Here is a 22047-nt window from a genome sequence, read left to right on the forward strand (position 1 = left end):
CCAAGAAGGTGAGCAAGCATATTAAGAACAGTATGCCATATACGCCAGGTCCCTTGAAACATATGCTGTGCAGATGTTTCTTCCCTGCAGCGACTGTGTCAAGCAGCAAGGATGGACCAGCTTCCGGCAATTGATATTTCAATCGCTCTCTCTCCTACTCCCTTCCTTTCTGAAATCAATAAAAACTATTTTTTAAATGGTAAAACAAAACACTTTTTTTTGTGAAGCATATGTGAGAGACATTCTGTGGCTTGCAACTTCTAAAATAATTACTGTGTAAACATTATAGAATAGAGTACCTGACCCTCATTACAGAGCAAAAAAGTATACACCTGTTTTTTAAAAAATATATATATTTTATTGATTTTTTACAGAGAGGAGGGAGAGGGATAGTGAGTTAGAAAATCAATGAGAGAGAAACATCAACCAGCTGCCTCCTGCACACCCCCTACTGGGGATGTTCCTGCAACCAAGGTACATGCCCTTAGCCGGAATCGAACCTGGGACATTTCAGTCCGCAGGCCGACGTCTATCCACTGAGCCAAACTGGTTAATGCATACACCTGCTTTTTAGGAAGATGCCGAAAGCTAAGAAGGAAGCCCCTGCCCCTCCCAAAGCCGAAGCCAAAGCAAAGGCTTTGAAGGCAAAGAAAGTAGTGTTGAAAGGCGTCCACAGCCACACAAAAAAGAAGATCTATACATCACCCACCTTCCGACAGCCAAAGACACTAAGGCTCCGGAGGCAGCCGAAATATCCTCAGAAGAGCACGCCCAGGAGAAACAAGCTTAACCACTACGCCATCATCAAATTCCCCCTGACTACTAAGTCAGCCATGAAGAAGATAGAAGACAATAATACACTAGTGTTCATTGTGGATGTCCAGGCCAACAAGTTCCAGATCAAACAGGCTGTGAGGAAGCTCTATGACACTGATTTGGCCAAGGTCAAGACCCTGATCAGGCCTGATGGCGAGAAGGCATATGTTCGACTGGCTCCTGACTATGATGCTTTGGATGTTGCCAACAAAATAGGAATCATCTAAACTGAGTCCAGCTGCCTAATTCTAAATATAAAAATTTCACACTCTAAAAAAAAAAAAAGCACACACCTATGTACTGAGCAAAAGAAGCCTGACATTAAAAAATGCATAATATAAGATGACTGATACAGTTAAAAATAGGTAAACTTAATAAACTATAAAGATCGGGGGTGATTAATAACATGACAAAACTATAAAGGCCTTAAAGTGCTCGGTGTGGAGAGCAATAGTAATTACCTGGGGGTGAGAGGATGTAATATAATTAGGGGGCACACAGAACACCACGGGGTGCTGGAGTGTTGTTTCTTACATCTGTGAGCAGCACATATGAACATGCATGTCAATACGGCTTTCATACGAAGTTATGAGTGAGGCTGGGTTCGTCTCTCCGCTGCTGTCAGCCAACCCCTAGATAAGGAGCTAAGAAACAGGGCTTCTGCCCTAACCGGTTTGGCTCAGTGGATAGAGCCTCCGCCAGCGGACTGAAGGGCCCCAGGTTCAATTCCGGTCAAGGGCATGCACTTGGTTGGGGCACATCCCCAGTGGGGGTGTGCAGGAGGCAGCTGATCGATGTTTCTCTCACATCGATGTTTCTAACTCTCTATCCCTCCCCTTCCTCTCTGTAAAAAGCCAATAAAATATATTTAAAAAAAAAAAGAATGCTCACAGCAGCGTCCTTCATAGGGGACCCCAGTCTCCCCCCATCACCGGCTCCGCCCTCGCCCAGGCCTTGACGCCTCAGCGTTGGCCCGCGGTCCAGAGCACCCGGAAGGTGGCAGTTTCTATTGGGAGTGAGGACACATGCCCTGTTTCGGGTTCGATCGTGGGCGTACAGGAGGGAAGCCACCAGTGGGTCTCTCTCACAGCAATGTCTCTCTCTCTCAAAATGAATGAATGAATGACAAAATCTATACTAATTAAAGGGTAATATGCTAATCAGACCGGGTATCTTCCCAGGGTGGCAGCGGGGCCAAGGCAGAGGCAGTTAGAGGCAATCAGGCCGGCTGCGAACAACACACGTTCATCAGCAGCAGGAAACGGCCTCAGCCTCCAGCCGGGAGGAACCTCCACCCCCACCAGCTGGGGTCCTGGGCGACCACAGCTCCGCCGCCCCCGACCTCCGGAAAGACACGCACTCTCCCTCCCCCCATTAACCCCAAAACCGGACCCGACGCCCCCACACGGCGACCCCCACCTCATGGAGCCCCGCGGAAAACCCCGGACCGGAACCTGACGCCCCGATGAGCCAAACGCCAGCCGCGTCCCTCACAGAGGGACCCGCAAAGGCCACGGCGGGCGGGACACGGCCGTCCATCTCTCCCGACCCCGAGCCGCCGGGGGACCCCAAAGGGACCCCAACCGCAGGCGGGAGCGACACACCTGCTTCCTCCCAAACACTTGGGCGCTCCCCCCACCCCGACCCCCGCCGGGAATTCCACGGGTCTGGCCACACCCCTTCCACGCTGTGACGTGACCGCCGCCGGGAAACCCGCGGATCCCGCTGCACCCCTCCCACCCTCTGGCGAACCTCACAAAGAGGCAAACATTTTCTATAAACTTGCAAGGACAGGAGCTCACTGACCTGCTTTCTGCAAACCACCGGGAGGGCCCAAGCGTTACACTTCCGCGAACGGATTCGGCTGCTGCAAGCGGCGCTCAGATATTGCGTCATCCGGCGGCGGCGGGCGGGGACCTGAGGCCTTCGCAGAACCGTATTCCCCTCCCGGCAAAATGGCGGCGCCCTGTGGCTGCGCCGCCGCATGGGGGCCGCCATGTTGGGATGGGAGGCCTGACTGCCGTACAGAAGGCAAAGCCAGGACTTTGGGTCCAGTAGCCAGGGATGGAGGGAAGGTGAGAAACTCAGGAATTTTATCTCGTTTCCTAGCACTTTGACAGTTGTGTAAAGTGAGTAATATTTTCAGAGCTTGAGGAGGCAAATACGAAATGAGATAAATTGTCTTGCGTGGTCTGGGCAAAGAACTCATGTGACTGCAGCTTTTTATGTTATGTTATTTATTTACTAGAGGCCTGGTGCATGAAATTCGTGTGGGGGAGGGGAGCTCTTCAGCCTGGCCTACAACCTCTCCAATCCAGGACCCCTCAGGGGATGTCTGATTGCCGGTTTAGGCCAGATACCTCTGGCAATCTGGGACTGCTGGCTCCTAACTGCTCACCTGCCTGCTGGCCTGATCACCCCTAACTGCTCTCCCCTGTTGGCCTGATCACCCCTAACTGCTCTCCCTTGCCGGCCTCATTGCCTTTAACTGCTTCTGACTTGACCCACCTTAGCTTTGTCCAGAAAATACCCGGTCTATTTAGCATATTACCCTTTAATTACTATAAATTTTGTCATTCATTTTGAGAGAGAAATTGCTGAGAGAGAGATCCACTGATGGGTTGCCTCCTGTACGCCCCCCACAGGGATCAAACCTGAAACAGGGCATGTGTCCTCACCCAGAATTAAAACTGCCACTTTCCCGGTGCTCTGCACAGCACGCCAACAAAGCAACTATACAGGCCATGGCTGCAGATTTTGTTTTCCAGTTTGTACAACATATTTCTAAAAAAAAAACCACAAGTTGCCCTGGCCAGGTTCTTCAGTGGTTAGAGTGTGGGCCTGCGACCAAAGGTGGTGGGTGTTCCATTCCTGGTCAAGGGCAGGTCCCTGGGTTGCAGAATCCCCAGCCCTGGTAAGGGGGACATGTGGGCGGCAACCAATGGATGGGTTTCTCACATGGATGTTTCTCTCCCCATCCCCCTCCCGCTCCATTGCACTCTCTCTAGAAATCATTGGGTGAGGATTTAAAAAAACACAAAATATCCTTGGGTGAGGATTTAAAAACCCACACACAAAAAAACCCCAAGTTCCCAAACGACAGATAATAAAATCCTGCCAAGAGGAAAGGTTATACATCTGGTAAATGCAGACCAACAGGCAGCTTGTGGTGGGAAATTTCTTGCAAGAAGTGGTTTTTAAGAACCGAAACATATTTCAGGATTACATTAAAGCATAACCTCTATGTGACACTAGTTACCATCCTTCTAGTTCACTCAGGATGTTATTATAGCCACTTAATATTAATTACAAATATGTATACATAAAAAATGTATAATATAGCTCTAGCTGGTTTGGCTCAGTGGATAGAGCGTCAGCCTGCGGACTAAAGGGTCCCAGGTTTGATTCCGGTCACGGGTACATGCCAGGGTTGTGGCTTAATCCCCAGTAGGAGGCATGCAGGAGGCAGCCAGTCAATGATTCTCTCTCATCATTGATGTTTCTATCTCTCTCTCCCCCTCCCTTCCTCTCTGAAATCAATAAAAATGTATTATAAGAAATGTATAATATAGAAATACATTTGAGAAATTAAAAGAAAATTACATCTACCTATTTCATCCAGTTTTATTGTATTATAGTTGACACAAATTAGAACTATTTTTAATAAGCTTCATATTTTGTCAAAATTTTATATTTACACAAAGGTCACAAGGTACTTCTGCAAAGAGTTCCCCTATAACTTCATTTGTCTTCCCATCATGTGAACATTTTATATAACCATGCTACATTTGTCAAATTGAGATATTAACTGGCATAATGCACAACCAAATTACAGATTCTACTTGGATTTCACAAGTTTTTCCAGTTCAATCCTTTATCTGTCCCAGGATTCAATCCAAAACACAATATTGCATTTAGAGATCATTTCCTTAATTACTAGTATCTCTGCTCTGTAACCATTTCTCAGTCTTTTTCTCATTTATGGCCTCAATTATTTAGAGGATTACTAACCAGGTATTTTGTATATTCATCCATCCTTTGGGTTGGTGTAAGGTTCCCTCACTAAACAGGGGTTATGAATTTGGGAATTGAAGTCTCTTTCTCATCATGCCATATTCAGGATTAGAAAATACCAAAATGAGTTAACATGGATCTCCTGGTAAAGCTAGTATTTGTCAGGTTCCTAGACTGAAAATAGGAAAACAATTCTGACTAAAAAGAACCATCATACAGGGTTGTTATCAACATATTTCAACACTGGTATGTTGCATTGGTATTGACAGTATTTGTGAAAGGATGAACATATACGTAAGAGGAACAGAATAGAGAGATCCAACAAAAAAACAATATACATCAAACATACTCAACTGTTTGACAAAGGTGCAAAGGCTATTCAGTGGAGGAAAGGGCGAGCAAAATGGCCACCTAAGCCCTGTCCTGTTTGTAATGGAAACTACGGGAAGTCCCAGGGAACCGAACTGAGCTGATGACCCAACTGGTCCAGGCAGGCCCTGGAGCCTCCCTACCTGGCTCCCCATAGGACTCTGAACTCCTCCCAGAAGCCCCGGGTAATCCTCCTCCATACTGGAGCCACTTTCTCAGCACTCTCGAACCCCGGTCAAACAGCCTCAGAGGCTGTGACCTTCACCGGTGTGTCTGGAAAGCCCATAAAGAGCTATTTTTCTGAGCCTTTAGGGTGTAGCTGGGGTGAGCTGTTCTTTTCCCAGGCCTTCCTGATTATGCCAGAAAGCCCTGTGCCCCTCCTGGGTGAGATACCTTAGCTGCCAGGGGATGACATCTAAAGACCTTACAGAAAGCTTGGAAGAAATTTCCCAGAGTATTGTCGCATTACAAGACCAGATGGACTCTAGCTAATTTGGGTTACCCTCCAAAATTAGAGAGGACTTGACCTTCTCACAGCTGAGAAAGGGGGACTATGCCTATTCCTAGAGGAAGAATGCAGTTTTTATGCCAACCAGTCTCCCATAGTAAGGGATGAAGGTAAGGATTTCGTCGATAGAGCCTCGAAGGTCTGACAACTTTCGGAATCTGGAGGCACCTGGCTACAGAATATTAACTGGGCCTCCTGGCTTTTACCTCTAGCTGGATCCCCTCTTTATGCTCCTCCTGGCACTCAACTTTGGCTCTTGTTAAACCCTCTAATGCATTTTTTTTTCTTACACAGAGCCTGTAAAGCTCTAAATCATCGGTTCTCAACCTGTGGGACGCGAACAATGAAAATACATCCTGCGTCTATTTTTGCTAAACTTGTTTAAAAAAAAAAAAGAAAATACATCCTGCATATCAGATATTTACATTACGATTCATAGCAGTAGGAAAATTAGTTATGAAATAGCAACGAAAATAATTTTATGGTTGGGGGTCCCCACCACATGAGGAACTGTATTAAAGGGTCGTGGCATTAGGAAGGTTGAGAACCACTGCTCTAAATGGTCCCGCAGATGGAGCCACTGATGAAAGTCACATCCTTCTTCTGTGGACCTCTAGATGGCTCACCTTAAATGGGACCTCTGACAACTGCTTCAACTTACGCCCCTACTCAGCAGGAAGCAGCCAGAATAGTTGTCAACTCTGTTCCCAACAGCAGTTGGGGTTTCCTAATCAAAGGGGGAACTGAGAGGAGTTGGAGACAAGATAGGCAGGTAAGGTAGGACATATAGGAAAAGAAATGTGTACATGACTGTAAAGCCAAGCTCCAAACCACTAGGATGTTTATCTTGCAAGTGCAGAATACGGCAGAAAGGTCAAAAGAAGGGGGAGGAAAAAAGAAAATACGGGGATCAGTGAGTGGGCTTTGAAACTGTTCCTAGGCAAGGCAGATAGAAGGAGCCAATCAGAGAGTGACATGGATAGACAAAGAGTGAGTCTATGGTGGATAAAAACCCGTAGACAAGTGAGCTTCAGTGGGTACCCTTTCTTGGGTCCCCTCCCTGTGCAGGGAGTCTGTATCTGCTTGAATAAATCCTACACCCCTTGCTTAAATCTTCTGGTCCACAATTTTATTCTTCAACTTTGTGAGACACGAACCCAGGAAGAACATCAGCTCATCATTCAGTTATCAGCATGAAAAACTGACTATCACAATATGAAGACTTGTTGCATAGAGAAAAAGGCATGAAATTAGTGAAATTCCAACATATATCTTTGTTGTTTCCCTGCTCCTTTAATTAAAAAATTGCCAGAAGTCATAGACAGTTACAAGTGACCAGACATTTTACCAAAGTTAAAGTGATAATACACATCTAACTACACATTCATCATTGAGGTTACAGATGAACAGGCAGATAGAGATACACTCTGCAAGGTCTGGGAGTCCCAAGCACAGCATCTGTCCCCATGAAATGAGGGTGCATCACCCTTCCCATACCTGGATGTCTTTACCCACCTGGAAGATCTCAGAATATCCAGCTATAGGGATGTTTATGAATCCTTCCTCAAATAGGCAAGATTGACCATGAATTGTACTTCCAGACCCTCTCCCCTGTTATCACTTAGAAATTTACAGGCGTTCCAGGCAATTTGTACGTGGAACCAGAGGCAGAGACCAATATGTATTCTTACAAGTTCAAACAGCCCATCTGAGAAGGATACATGTCAAATGACTCAATTTTTCTAATATTCCATACATGATAAAATTACAGATACAAAGAGAGCAATGATGCCAAAAACTAAGGTCAGGGCAAGGATGTGACTATGAAAAGGTAGTTGGACCGTGGTACTCAGTGGCTGAGTATCAACCCATGAACCAGGTCAGGTCGATAACCGGTCAGGGCACATGCCTGGGTTTCAGGCGTGATCCCTGGTAGGGGGTGTGCAGGAGGCAGCCAATCAATGATTCTCTCTCATCATTGATGTTTCTATCACCCTCTCCCTTCTGTTCTCTGAAATCAGAATGAAAGATAGCCTGAAGGAGTTTGTGATAGCAAAACTTTCTGAATTTCTACTATGGTTACAAAAATCTACATGTGATAAAATTTCCTTAAATTATATATAATAAAACAAACAAAAATGAGTGTTCGCTAAAACTGGAGATACAAATAAAACCTATAGTTAAGAGCACTGTAACAATTTCACTTTACTCTACTTGAGAATGAACTGTGACTATGTAAGGTTTTACCTTTGGAAGTAAATAGATAGATGAAGGGCATTTGGAAATCTCAAGAAAATTTCAGTTTTTGTGATTCTAAGCTTATTTCAAAATTAAGTTTTTTTTTCAAAATTAAAAATCACATTTATATTAATTTTATAAACTACTTGATGCTACTTATAAACTTAGTCAAACACATTAAAATATTATCCTTATAAATGAATATATTCATTTACATGTACTTCAAGTATTCTGAAATAACCCAAAAATAGAAAGAAGTGCAATATTTAATTAGAGATTTAAACAGGCATAGACCAGTCATGTGTTGTATATATTAAAATTTAATTCACAATGAGAGTAATTGTCATGGTTTAAAACTTATAAAATCAAAGGCAAGGTGAGTAGAAATACTGTTGAAGGTATTCTGTCCACAAAGGCTTGTGAGGTATATTTTCTGTTCAGACTTGTGACAGAATGCTTTTTCATTCAAGGCTTCTCTTCATTTGCGAAAGACCACCAAATTGAATGTGTTCATGAGTTATTTCTGCATGGATTTGTGGCAAATAAGGCAACATGAATTATGCAATCTATGCCATGTTCCTGACAGAGAAAAGTATTTCTCTAGTGTGAACTGACATCTATCGAAGTCTTACTTTTGGGGCAGATGCTTTCAAACAATTAGAAATATTCATTTGATCATGATCTGATCACATGTGATAGGGTCTACTTCCCACTAAAGAATTTACTACTGTCACATTCATAGGATTTACATCGGGATAAATTTCTTCGACATATAATGTCCTAAAATATTTTAATCAAGGCTGATTGTATTTGAGTTGTTTTGTAATTTTTTGATATAAAATGAGGTAATTGACCAAGAAAGACAGTACCACATTCTCTTTTTAAAAAATATATTTTATTGACTTTTTACAGAGAGGAAGGGAGAGAGATAGTTAGAAACATCGATGAGAGAGAAACATCGATCAGCTGCCTCATGCACATCTCCCACTGGGGATGTGCCCGCAACCCAGGTACATGCCCTTGACCTGAATCAAACCTGGGACCTTTCAGTCCGCAGGCCGACGCTCTATCCACTGAGCCAAACAGGTTTCGCAATACCACATTCTTTACAGTAACTTAATTCTTTTTTCCCCCCATCTCTCCTTTTGCATTCAGTTATTCTTCATTGCATACTATTACCTTGAGAGCCTAAAGTTGGAAACAGGCTTTCCCCAAAGCAAACACCTATGAAATCTCTTGTTTAAAAATGACAAGTGGTCAGAAGCTTTTCCACGATTGCTGCATTCTTAGGGCCTCCCTCCTGTATGTGTTCTTTGATGAATATAAAAGTCTTGAGTTTGTAGTGAAGGCTTTCCCACATTCATTACATCAATAGGGTTTCTCACCCATGTGATTTCTCTGGTGGGTAACAAGATCATTTTTGCTGAATGAGAATTTTCCACATTCAATCCATGCAAAGCAAGTATTTCCTGAGTGAAATCTCTGACGTTGTACAACGCACATCTTCTTAAAGACTTCATCACAATTCTTGCGTGTAGGGCTTCTCTGCAGCATGAGTTTTGCTGATGTATATCTAGTATACTCTTCACAATGAAGCCTTCCTCATATGCACTGCACATACAGTTTCTCTTAAGTATGAGTTTGCTGATGTAAAGTGAGGTCAGTCTTCATGGTGAACCCTTTTCCACACAAATTACATACATAGGGCTTCTCTCCTGTATGTTTCAGCAGATGTCTAATGAGATTTTGCTTCGCTGTGAAACCTTTCCTGCATACACTACATACATAAGGTTTCTCTCCTGTATGAGTCCATTGATGTACAGTCAGGTATATTTTTACTGGGAAGCCTTTTCCACATTCACTGCATACATAGGGCTTCTCTCCTGTGTGCATTCGCTGATGTACAATCAGACGACTCTTCACAGTGAAGCCCTCTCCACATTCATTGCACATATATGGTTTATCTGAAGTATGTCTTCGCTGATGTACAGTGAGATTACGCTTCATAGTGAAGCCTTTATCACACACAACACATACATAGGGTTTCTCTCCAGTATGCGTTCGCTGATGTTCAACAAGGCCCTGCTTCAATGAGAAGCCTTTCCCACATTCACTGCATAAAAAAGGCTTTTCTCCTGTGTGCATTCGCTGATGTATAATCAGCCGACTCTTCACGGTGAAGCCCTTTCCACATTCGTTGCACATATATGGTTTGTCTGAAGTATGACTTCGCTGATGTATAGTGAGAGCACCCCTCCAGGGGAAGCCTTTTTCACACACAACACATACATAGGGTTTCTCTCCAGTATGAATTCGCTGATGTCCAATAAGGCACTGTTTCCATGAGAATCGTTTCCCACATTCACTGCATAAAAAAGGTTTCTCTCCTGTATGAGTTCGCTGATGTCCTATGAGGTGGTGCTTCACTGAGAATCCTTTCCCACATTCACTGCATGTATAAGGTTTCTCTCCTGTATGAGTTCGGAGATGTTCAATAAGATGACTCTTGTGGATAAAGCCCTTCCCACATTCACTGCATGTATAAGGTCTCTCTCCTGTGTGAGTTCGGTGATGCTCAATAAGATGACACTTCTTGGTAAAACCCCTTCCACATTCATTGCATGTATAAGGCTTCTCTCCAGTGTGAGTTCTTTGATGATAAATGAGAAGAGACTTTATGATGAACGCTTTCCCACATTCACTACACGTATAAGGTTTCTCTTTCATGTGACTTTTCTGATGTTTATTGAACTGGGATGTCTTGAGGAAGGTTTTGTCGCATTCAGTGCATTCATTCTGTTTGAGTCCCGTATGTATTTTCTGATGTTTAGTGAGCCTGGATTTTCTGCTAAAGCCTTTCCCACACAGACTGCACCCATAGGGTTTCTCACTAGTATGAACTCTCTGATGATCAGTGAGCTGAGACGTTTTCATGAAGGCTTCCCCGCATCCAACACATACATGGGCTTTCTCTACATTGTGAGATTTCTGTTGCTGAGTGACCTGGGATTGACTATTAATGGGTTTGGTACTGACAGGAAACATAATCTCAGAATTAAATTGTTCATGGTTAGCATGAAGAATGGATATCCCATCTCCCTTCAATTCCACAGAATTCTTTAAGTTACAACTTCTGTTTTGGTTTCCAAAATTTAAATTTGACTTTAAAGGTTTTTCACTTATCTCAAACATATCACAATTTTGCTTGAATAGAGAATGATCTTCACTCTGATTAACAGTATCTGCTAACATACTATGTTCACAGCCTCGGTCGACCCTCTTCTGAAGGCTTTGGATTTGCACGTGATGCTGCAGAAGATCATCCACCTTCCTGAGTTCTAGGACAGAAGAGAACAGGGAATCATTCTGGAATCACTCACAATCCTTGTTTGAAATAAAACTGTTTTGTAAAAAGCTGTTATGTGAAGTAACTATTTAGTGACAATTCTATATGATGTAAAATAAAAAATACATTTGGTCTTCATACATTAGTTCTTTATTTTAAAAAAATATATTTTATTGATTTTTTACAGAGAGGAAGGAGAGGGACAGAGAGTCAGAAACTTCGATCAGCCGCCTCCTGCACACCCCCCACTGGGGATGTGCCCACAACCAAGGCACATGCCCTTGACCGGAATCGAACCCGGGACCCTTCAGTCCGCAGGCCGACGCCCCATGCATTGAGCCAAACCAGTCAGGGCCATGCATAGTTCTTGACATTGATGTTGTGAAACCGCTGCAATTTCCTGAGTGACAGAAGTATCTTTTCTTCTACATTAAAAACAGCTGAGCCTGGCTGTTGTGGTTCAATGGTTGAGTGTCAACCTATGAACCAAAGGTTCGATTCCTGGTCAGGGCACATGCCTGGGTGGCGGTCTCAATCCCCAGTGTTGGGTTGCAGGAGGCAGCTGATCAATGATTCTCTCTCATCATTGATGTTTCTATCTCCCTTTCCCATCCACTCTGAAATAAAAATATATTTTAAAAAAACAAACACCTGCATTTCTGCTAATGAGAGGACAGCATACTCCCTATATCCTCTCAGGATAGAGTTAGTCACTACCAAGATCAAATGAGCTAATGGTCGGATTTTCAGCCCCACTAACTGACCTCTGGGAAAGGAGAAAAGGCCTAGGGAAGTGGACGAAATCATTATTTACAGGGTTGAGCAAAAGTAGGTTTACAGTTGTTCATATGTAAAATGAAAATATTCTATAAATAATAATATAAGAATAGACACTGTTTCACTTAATCACCATTGTATACCTACTTTTGCCCACCCTGTACTTAAAGAGATGATATGGTTCATTGATTGGCTCAATGGGAGAAGCAGAAGAGTTAATAAAAGTGAGGACTCAAGGATGACTCCAAGAATTATATGGCTTGATTGATGAGATAGGTGGAATGTCTCCCAATGAAACAAATAAGTCCAGAATAAGGGGAAAAGCTAGAGTGCACTGTGAAACAAAAGTTAAGGTGATTATTACAAATACAAGTACAAACATGAAGATATGGGTTGAATATATACATTTTTAAAAGTCTTATCTGAAAATAGCAGTGTGGATGCCATCAACATATACAAATTCTACATATGCACCTCTGCTATTTCTGCGTCTGTATAGTTTTACTATCAAAATTGTACCACGAGTATAACAGTACATTCCTCTTCCTGAGCACATCAGCTCCCTGAGTCTGCATGCTGTTTCCTGAGAGCTGACCCCCTCCACAAAATGGCTGTTTGCTTTAATGCTGTAAAAAATCAAGAAAATATTTTTTTTAAAAAGGAAGAAAAAAGAATATCGTACATAGGAACAAATTTAAGAAAGACAACTGTCAAACTTTTATTCTGAAACTTATGAAATGTTGTTGGAAGAAATTAAAGACCAAATTAGATAGAAAAACAACCAATTACCCCAATTAGGATGCAGAATATGCTTAAGATAAAATTACTACCCAACTCAGATACATATTTAATGTAATCCCTATCAAAATACTAGCTGCGTTTTTTTGCAGAAATTTACAAGCTGATTCTAATATTACAATGGAAACTAAAGGATCCAGATGTTAAAACTGTCTTGAAAGAGAAGAACAGAGTTGGAGAATTCACTCTTTGCAATTTCCAAAATTACTACAAAGCTGCCGGAATCAAAGCCATGATTAGAATATATACATATAAAATGTCCCAAAATTGATTGTGGTAATAACCATCACCAACTACATAAATATACTAAAATCTAGTCAACTATATATATATATTATTTTTTTTCCTAATTCTCACCTGAGGATATGTTTTTATTAATTTAAAAGAGAGAGAGAGAGAGAGAGAGAGAGAGAGAGAGAAAGAAATATCAATGTGAGAGAAACATCGATTGGTTGCTTCCCATTCTGAGCCCCAACCAGTGGTCTAACCCTCAACTTTTTTTGGTGTACAGGGTAATGCCCCAGTCAACTGAGCAACCCATCCAGGGCTGACTGTATATTTTAAATGGGTATATTGTATCCTATATAAATTAAATCTAAGTAAAGCCATTAAAATATGATATAAAAGCAAAAGTTTAAGGAAGGTTAATGCAGTGATAACATCTAAGAATAAAGAAAAATCTAAATTAGGAAAACTAAAATGGAAGTCACTTGAAGCAGACAGCAGTCATGACCTAGTTTGGGCTGTAACTCACATAGGATGATAAGGTTTTTTTTGTCATCAAATGAAGGAGTAGAGATCTTTAAGAAGGGAGCTCAGCTCAGCACATAGGGAACATGCCAGGTGATGCCAGGATGGACAGAATTACTGGTAAAAATGTCTAGTGCTGAAAGAGAAACTAGACTTAAAAAGGAATAAAGGGAAGATGATTCCTGCTCTCCCACAAAATGGGAAATCAGAGACCTGCTGCCATGACGATGAGTAAAATACTTAAAAAGAAAATGTACATTAGACAATATTGAGGGAGAAGTCGATTTGGGAGTCTATGTCACAAAACAGAAAGAAGTTAACTCATGCGAATAGAGGAAATCTTAAGAGAGATGAGAACTGAGTATGAAGAATCTTGGAGTGAAGAACGACATGGCCCTAACCAGTTTGGCTCAGTAGATGGAGCGTCAGCCAGTGGACTCAAGGGTCCCAGGTTCGATTCCAGCCAAGGGCATGTATCTTAGTTGTGGGCACATCCCCAATAGGGAGTGTGCAGGAGGCAGCTGATCGAAGGTTCTCTCTCATCAATGTTTCTAACTCTCTATCCCTCTCCCTTTCTCGCTATAAGAAAATCAATAAAGTATATTAAAAAACAAAACAAAACTACAAGTGTTAAAATCAAACAAAAACAAACACAAACGACATGAATGCGCCGTGAAAAGCACATGATCACCGGGACCCAGCACCTAAGGTGGGTTGGATGTTATGGAGGGAAACAGGGCACAAAGGCCCAGTAGCAAGAAAAAAGCAATGAATTCCAAGTTCCGTCTTTCCGGAGAGGCCTGGGAAGTGGGATTTCATAGCAAGAGAGGTGCTAACACAGGCAGAGACACCCTCACTGTGGACAAAAAGGAGAAAGATCTGAGAATCCCAGGGGGGAGAAAACTACATAAACAAAAACACGAGGTGGATAAAATAAGCTTTTTTATCAGAAAATAAGAAAGGGTATGTTTTCCTCTAAACTTCTACAAAGAACAAGGATTCTAATACGTGGAGGCGAGGTTTGAGTTTCCTCATTCACTGTCACAGCTCTGACCGGAATGTGACTACCCCGCCGCCCGCCTTGCTGGTTCTCACCCCCTCACCTGGAGAGACTGGACAGTGGCGTCCACGCTGTACTGTCCACGGTTCTTCCCCTCGTTCCAGCTTGGAGAGCGCGTCTGGTTTGCTGGCTTGACACCCTGCTTGTGAACAAGGACAGAGACTTAGACCTATTATCTTGGGCTGGGCTCTGTCAAGAAGAGAGAATGTAACATTTCAAGGAACGAACGGGTTTCCCATCTGTAACACAAAGACTTTTCTCTCAGGAGAAGGGACATAATACCCTCCTGTCTGCAGCAAGAGAAGTACCTGAGATTCCACCATCTCGGAGAAGTGGAGTTATTATGAGCAGTTACACAGCTGAGAAAGGAAAAGCCACTAACAGGGCACCCGCTGAGTGACACGGGGGAGCTGTTCTCACCCAGTGACACCAGGTGGCTGTAGGTCTCCATCATCACGTCCCTGTACAGGTCCTTCTGCTCGGGGCCCAGGAGCTGCCACTCCTCCCAGGTGAAGTCCACGGCCACATCGTGAAATGTCAGGGATTCCGGTAACAACTCCATGTTGTGTAACGGCGTGATGTCCTTTAGATGATGTGGAAGAAATGTTAGTTTTTCTGCGCATGTCACTCTATAAAGTGCATCTATGTAGCAACTGGGGTTTTATTTTATATATAGTGGAATAATTACATGCCTAGTAAAACACAGGGTGGGGCAAAAGTAGGTTTACCGTTACTCAAGTGAAAAATTTATATATATAAAACCCTAAGTGACTAGAACAACCAGAACAACTGGTCGTTATGACAAGTACTGCGGGAGGTGGGGCCAGCCGGCCAACCTCCTGTGGCCCCTCCCCCTGGCTGGCCGGGCCCACATTGGCCCCTACCCGGGCAGGGCTGGCCGGACCCCACCCATGCACGAATTCATGCACCGGCCGCTAGTAATACAATAATTGCCCTGGCCAGTAGTTTGATAAGCTTCATTGTCCATGCAAGGAGAGGCCAGAGGTTCAATTCCCTGCCAAGGTACATGACCGGTTGCGGGCCTGATCCCCTGTAGGGGCATGCAGGAGGCAACTGGTAGATGGTTCTCCTTCATGGATGTTTCTCTCTCTCTCTGATCAATGAAAACATAGCTTAAATATATGATGCAATAATTAATAAATAATAATACAAGAATAAATTGCAGTTTGTGTACTCACAAACTTTGCCCCATCTTGTATTTTGTAATTATGCATTCAGACATTCATGGATGTCTCCAATTACAAGTTTCAATAATGTGTAAAAAATTGTTCTTGTTAACCTAGAAACGCCACTTTGTATTTGAGAAACAAAAGATATACATATAGTATATGTATATAATTCACATTAACAAAGGTGGTTTTTATAGGCCTCTAGACATCCATGAATGAAGACAAGAAAGGATAAAGCAAACCCAATCACCTGAGCCTGGATCATTTCCTTCTGTTCTCTGAAAAGAGCCGCAAGGGCGAGGCCCTGCCTTGGTGTGTTTGGGGTCTGCTCTGTATTTCTTTCTTTTTCAAATATATTTTTATTGATTTCAGAGAGGAAAGGAGAGGGAGAGAGAGAAACATCCATGATGAGAGAGAATCATGGATCAGCTGCCTCCTGCACGCCCCCTACTGGGGATCCAGCATGCAACCCGGGCATGTGCCCTTGACTGGAATCGAACCCGGGATCTGTCAGTCCCCAGGCCAAAGCTCTACCTACTGAGCCAAACCAGCCAGGGCTGCTCTGTATTTCTGTAGAGAAATCCGTCTGCAGTCAGGGGTGTCATGGAAATGCTGACACCCAACCCCACAGCCTCCTCCTGCTTCACATGATTCTATTGCTCCTGGGAAGTCAGGCCTGTGGATGGATTCCACAGGTGGTACATTTCCTCTGGGCCCCGATGCTACGCTGCTCTGAGCCCTCCCCTCACACAAGGCCACAGGACTGCTAGTGTCCCTTCATATGGTGTCGGGAAGTACGAATTCTTCTGGCCAGGAGAGCCTTAGGTCCCACCTGTGTGGCGGCACTCCTTTATCCTGTGGAGGTTAAGTGGGGTGCATGTCACAGGAGACCTGGGAGATGACATCCATGCCCGCACCAGCCTCAGGAGCAGGGGAGCCTCAGGAAAATCACTGAGACAGAGCAGAGCATGTGGACGGAGACGGTCTGAGCACTGTTTCCCTTCAAAGCTTGTGTGCTCAGGTGCCTCTTCAAACGTTTCTGCACACATTTCAGGCAGAAACCCAGTGCACTGGGCAAGCTCTCAGCTCTGTCTCATAAGCAAAAATGTTAATATCTTAGGGGTTTTGAATATATACAAAAGTATCCAGATGGTAAACGAACTGGAAGGTAGTAAATGAATTTGAAGTTCTTTAAGATCCCCGTATTGTCAGAGGAGAGAATAAAGTACTAATTAAGACAAGAATTTAACAACGTGCCCTAACTGGTTTGGCTCAGGGGATAGCAGGGGTCCTCAAACTACGGCCGGTGGGCCACATGCAAATACAAATATTGTATTTGTTCCTGTTTTGTTTTTTTACTTCAAAATAAGATATGTGCAGTGTGGATAGGAATTTGTTCATAGTTTTTTTTTAAACTATAGTCCGGCCCTCCAACCATCTGAGGGACAGTGAACTGGCCCCCTGTTTAAAAAGTTTGAGGACCCCTGACCTAGACAAATTGGGAGACAAAAATCACATGAGCATATCAACTGACAAAAAAAAACCTTGGGGATCAAGAGGCAGCTGATCGATGTTTCCCTCTCATCCATGTTTCTAACTCTCTATCCTTCTCCCTTCCTCTCTGTAAAAAATCATCAAAATATATTACCAAAAAAAAAGAAAAGAATTTAACAACGTTCCAGGTTGTATGCAGTGTCTAGTGTCAGAATAAAAACTAACAGTTGTCTTAAAGTACATAATTTACATGCTAGTGGATGGGGAAGATATAATTTTAAAACAACACCTGAGCCCTGGGCAGTGTGGCTCAGTTAGTTGAGCATTATCCCATGCACCGTAAGGTTGCCGGTTCGAATCCTGGTCAGGGCACATAGTCAGGTGGCAGGTTTGATCCCTGGTCATGTGTGTATGGGGAGAAACCAATTGATGTTTCTCTCCCTCTCTCGCTCTCTCTCTAAAATCAATAAAAACATATTTTTTAAAAATGTCCAAAACATTGCAAAAACAAAGAGAGTGAGAAATAAAATATAGAAAAGAGAATAATGGAGACAAATACAACACACTTAGGTGACTGTTTCAAAAGTAATCATACTACCCTAGTGGATAGCTCAGTTGGTTAGAGCATCATCCCAATATGCCAAGATTATAGGTTTGATCCCGGGTCAGAGCACATACAAGCATCAACCAATGAATGCATACATAAGTGGAACCAATGAATGCATAATGAAGTGTTTCCCTCTCTCTTTCAAATCAATTTTAAAAAATTAAAAATATATATTTGTTTTTAAAATAAATCAAACAAAACATGCTAAAAATCATATTAAGTATAAGCAAAACAAAAATTCCCATTAATTACATTAAATACAAATACCTCAAAACTCTCATACTCAATTAAAATCTGAAACGGAGTAACATGCCATTATAGGTGACACATCTGAAACACAATGATATGGAAAGCCTGAAAGAAAAGGTTAGAAAAAAATACGTTATGAAAAGGAAAACCACAAATAATCTGGTGTAACTAAGTCTGCAGTCCCTATGCACCTAGTAATAAAGCCTTGACATGTATACAGTAAAAATGGACCAAAAAACAGAATAAACAAACTCAGACTAATAGTACAAGATTACAACATCCTTCCTGCAGTAACTGCCTACCAGTTACAGGCCATCAACAAACAAAATAACAAGTATAACCTGTTCTTTGGAAGAACATCAAAAATATTTCATAAGTAGCAAGAAATCTGGAGAGAAATTTTAATAGACTTAGTTACATAAATGGAAAGGACTGTGAAGATGACTCAGAAAAGCAAACATTTTTTAAGATGCCATGTCTGCCAAATGTATATAAAGACCCAATGAAATCCCAATCAAAATCCCTTACTGACAGCTATACACACCTTTCAAAACAGGTGAAAGAGTTGCTCCATCAGTTATGAGGGCTTCAAGTCACTTTAATTACGACAGCACCATGTTAGCACAATAGATAAGTCAGCCAAAGAACAGAATGAAATGCCTGTAAACGGACAGACTCACGTACAGATAGAGACGCTGATAACACAGGAAGCTCTGCAGAGAGGAGGGTAAGGCTGTCTTTCTAAAAAACGGCTCGGGGACAATCAGATATCCACGCTGGAAGTGGGGGGGATGGGGAGAAGAAGATTGAACCCCACCTCAGAACACACACAAATCACTTTGTAGACAACTCTCAATCTCAATGCGAGGGGCACAGCAATAAAATGTGAAGATACAGGGAAATTTCTCAATGTGTTAAGTAATGGAAAGCTATTTTAAACAGGCCACGTGAACACACTATAGAGCGAATTATAGTCCCCTGGAGGAAATGTAAGGGGAACAAACTTATTTCTTAGGGTACAAACATTATGCATCATATTTAGAGTGAAGTTACACGCACCCTAGCATTTTCACTCTGAGGTATACATTTAAGGTGTTTATTTCCTCCCACCCCACCCTGCAGAGCAAAATAAGGGCACCTTTGAACCAGAAGCCATGCACAAGGATTTTCAAGGCAGCAGTATTCTTAACAATGCAGACTGCAAAGGACACGACTCTAATGAACAGTAAGAAAAACTGGCATCCACTCAGACTACAGCAGGCTAAGGGGAACATACAACCTGGTCCAGCTTTGCAAGCTAAGAATGCTTTCAATGTTTTTAGTTTTTATGTTATATGTTTTTTTAAAATATATTTTTATTGATTTCAGAGAGGAAGGGAGAGGGAGAGAGAGATAGAAACATCAATGATGAGAGAGAATCATTGATCGGCTGCCTCCTGCACACCCCACACTGGGGATCGAGCCCGCAAATGGGCATATGCCCTGACAGGGAATAAAACTGGTGACCTCTTGGTTCCTGGGTCGACGCTCAACCGCTGAGCCACACCCGGCTGGGCTATGTTATATGTTTTTGATATTACTAGTATTAGGAGAGTTTATTTAGGAAGTGACAATGGTAGAAACACTAAGCCAGCTGAGCTGCGTGGGCTCAGAAAACAAGTCACAGAGGCCAAAGAAGGTGGCCCTTGAGCTTTGGAGAGAGAGAGAAAGGCACAGGGAGGTCCCCCGGAGGGAAGGAGGTGGGGGAAGGGGAAGGCCCAGGGGTGCTCCCCAGGGAGAGAGCGGAGGGCACCTAATGGTTTTTTAAAAAATGGTAAAACAGCCCTGTGTGGCTCAGTGGTTGAGTGTCCATCTTTGAACCAGGAGGGTACATGCCCGGGTTGCAGGCTCGGTCCACGGTGTGAGGTGTGCAGGAGACAGCCAATCAATGATTCTCTCTCATCACTGATACTTCAATCGCTCTCTCTCCTGCTCCATTCCTTTCTGAAATCAATAAACAATATTTTTTAAATGGTAAAACAAAAACACTTTTTTGTGAGGCATATGTGAGAGACATTCTGTGGCTTGCAACTCCTACAATAATTACTGTGTAAACATTATAGAATAGGGTTACCTGACCCTCATTACAGAGCAAAAGAATATACACCTATGTACTGAGCAAAAGAAGCCTGACATTGAAAAATGCATAATGTGAGATGATTGATAGTTAAAAATAGGTAAACTTAATAAACTATAAAGATCGGGGGTGATTAATTACATGATAAAACTATAAAGAAAGGCCTTAAAGTGCTCGGTGTGGAGAGCAATGGTAATTACCTGGGGGTGAGAGGATGTAATATAATTCGGGGGCACACAGAACACCACGGGGTGCTGGAGTGTTGTTTCTTACATCTGTGAGCAGCGCATATGAACATGCATGTCAATACGGCTTTCATACTAAGTTATGGGTGAGGCTGGGTTTGTCTCTCCACTGCTGTCAGCCAACCCCTGAATAAGGAGCTAAGAAACAGGGCTTCTGCCCTAACCGATTCGGCTCAGTGGGTAGAGCCTCCACCTGTGGACTGAAAGGTCCGGGGTTCGATTCCGGTCAAGGGCATGTACCTTGGTTGCGGGCACATCTCCAGCAGGGGGTGTGCAGGAGGCAGCTGATGGATGTTTCTCTCTCATCGATGTTTCTAACTCTCTATCCCTCTCCCTTCCTCTCTGTAAAAAAAAAAATAAAATATATTAAAAAATAAAATTAAAAACAGGGCTTTTAACTACTTGCCTGGACTCTGTCCGCTGCCTTCTCTGAGGTTCACATCTAAGCCACGTACCCGCCCCCGGCCCCCCACAGTAAGGGCACATTGGCGCCGGAACACACGGACAAGAATGCCCACAGTGTGAAGGCAAACCCCTATTCTGTATAACTACTGTTTGGAATTCCCTGCTATTCTTTAGACGGCCTCTTATTCTGAAAAATAACTTTGCTTTCTAGCCTGCTTGAATAATGAGGAGATAAACTTAGCTGCCTGACCTTGGAGGCCAGAGACTAGATTCGCCCGATGCCATGAGAACTGAGAACTGTGGTGTACTTTTCAAGGCCGCCAGCAAGATAACCACTAAGCGCACAAAGGGCTGGCTCTTCCATAAAAAGGGAAGTTCTGCTCGTAGCTTTGCTTAGAATTTGAATTCCTTTTCTCTAAGCCCACCGCGGTGAATAGAGTGTAACTCCAAACTCTCAGACCGTTGCTTGGTTCTTCTCCGGTTTTTCTGTAACAGCAGCAGCCCTAGCCGGTGTGGCTCAGTGGATAGAGTCTCGGCCTGGGGACTGAAGGGTCGCAGGTTTGATTCCGGTCAAGGGCATGTACCTTGGTTGCAGGCACATCCCCAGTGGGGAGCGTGCAGGAGGCAGCTGACTGATGTTTCTAACTCTCTGTCCGTCCCCTTCCTCTCTGTAAAAAGCCAATAAAATATATATATATTTTAAAAAGGATGCTCACAGCAGCGTGTCCATAACCAGCCCAACTGCGAACAACACACGTTCATCAACAGCAGGAAACGGCCTCACCCTCCAGCCGGGACACGCACCCCACAACCCCCATTATCCTCAAACCCGGACCAGACGCCCCCACGCGGCGGCAAGCACACCGGCCCCCACCTCACGGAGCCCCGCGGGGGACCCCGGACGGAACCTGACGCCGAGATCAGCCGAAACGCCAGCCGCGTCCCTCACAGAGGGACCCGCAAAGGCCACGGCGGGCGGGACACGGCCGTCCATCTCTCCCGACCCCGAACCGCCGGGGGACCCCAAAGGGACTCCAACCGCAGGCGGGAGCGACACACCTGCTT

The 22047-nt window shown here is 43.5% G+C and overlaps 2 protein-coding genes and 1 pseudogene across 2 annotated transcripts in view; 1 reads left to right on the plus strand and 2 right to left on the minus strand.

Moving 5' to 3' along the window:
- Positions 1 to 14805, minus strand: part of LOC102257880 (zinc finger protein 615-like) — a 29801-nt gene extending 14996 nt beyond the window's left edge. Inside the window, exon 1 of the mRNA XM_014535754.1 lies at positions 14720 to 14805. The gene's annotated coding sequence lies outside the window, so the exon portion shown is untranslated. The remainder of the gene's footprint in view (positions 1 to 14719) is intronic.
- Positions 579 to 1101, plus strand: LOC106725264 (annotated as a pseudogene).
- Positions 8970 to 17173, minus strand: LOC102259365 (zinc finger protein 432-like). Its single transcript, XM_014535757.1, is given in 5 exon segments — positions 8970 to 11283; positions 14720 to 14815; positions 15097 to 15259; positions 16117 to 16202; positions 16435 to 17173. Coding segments are annotated over 5 exon segments (2118 nt in total). The 5' UTR covers positions 16472 to 17173; the 3' UTR covers positions 8970 to 9547.
- Positions 17174 to 22047: the final 4874 nt, after the last annotated feature.

Source organism: Myotis brandtii, unplaced genomic scaffold (assembly GCF_000412655.1).
Source record: "Myotis brandtii unplaced genomic scaffold, ASM41265v1 scaffold150, whole genome shotgun sequence".
Lineage (NCBI taxonomy): Eukaryota > Metazoa > Chordata > Mammalia > Chiroptera > Vespertilionidae > Myotis > Myotis brandtii.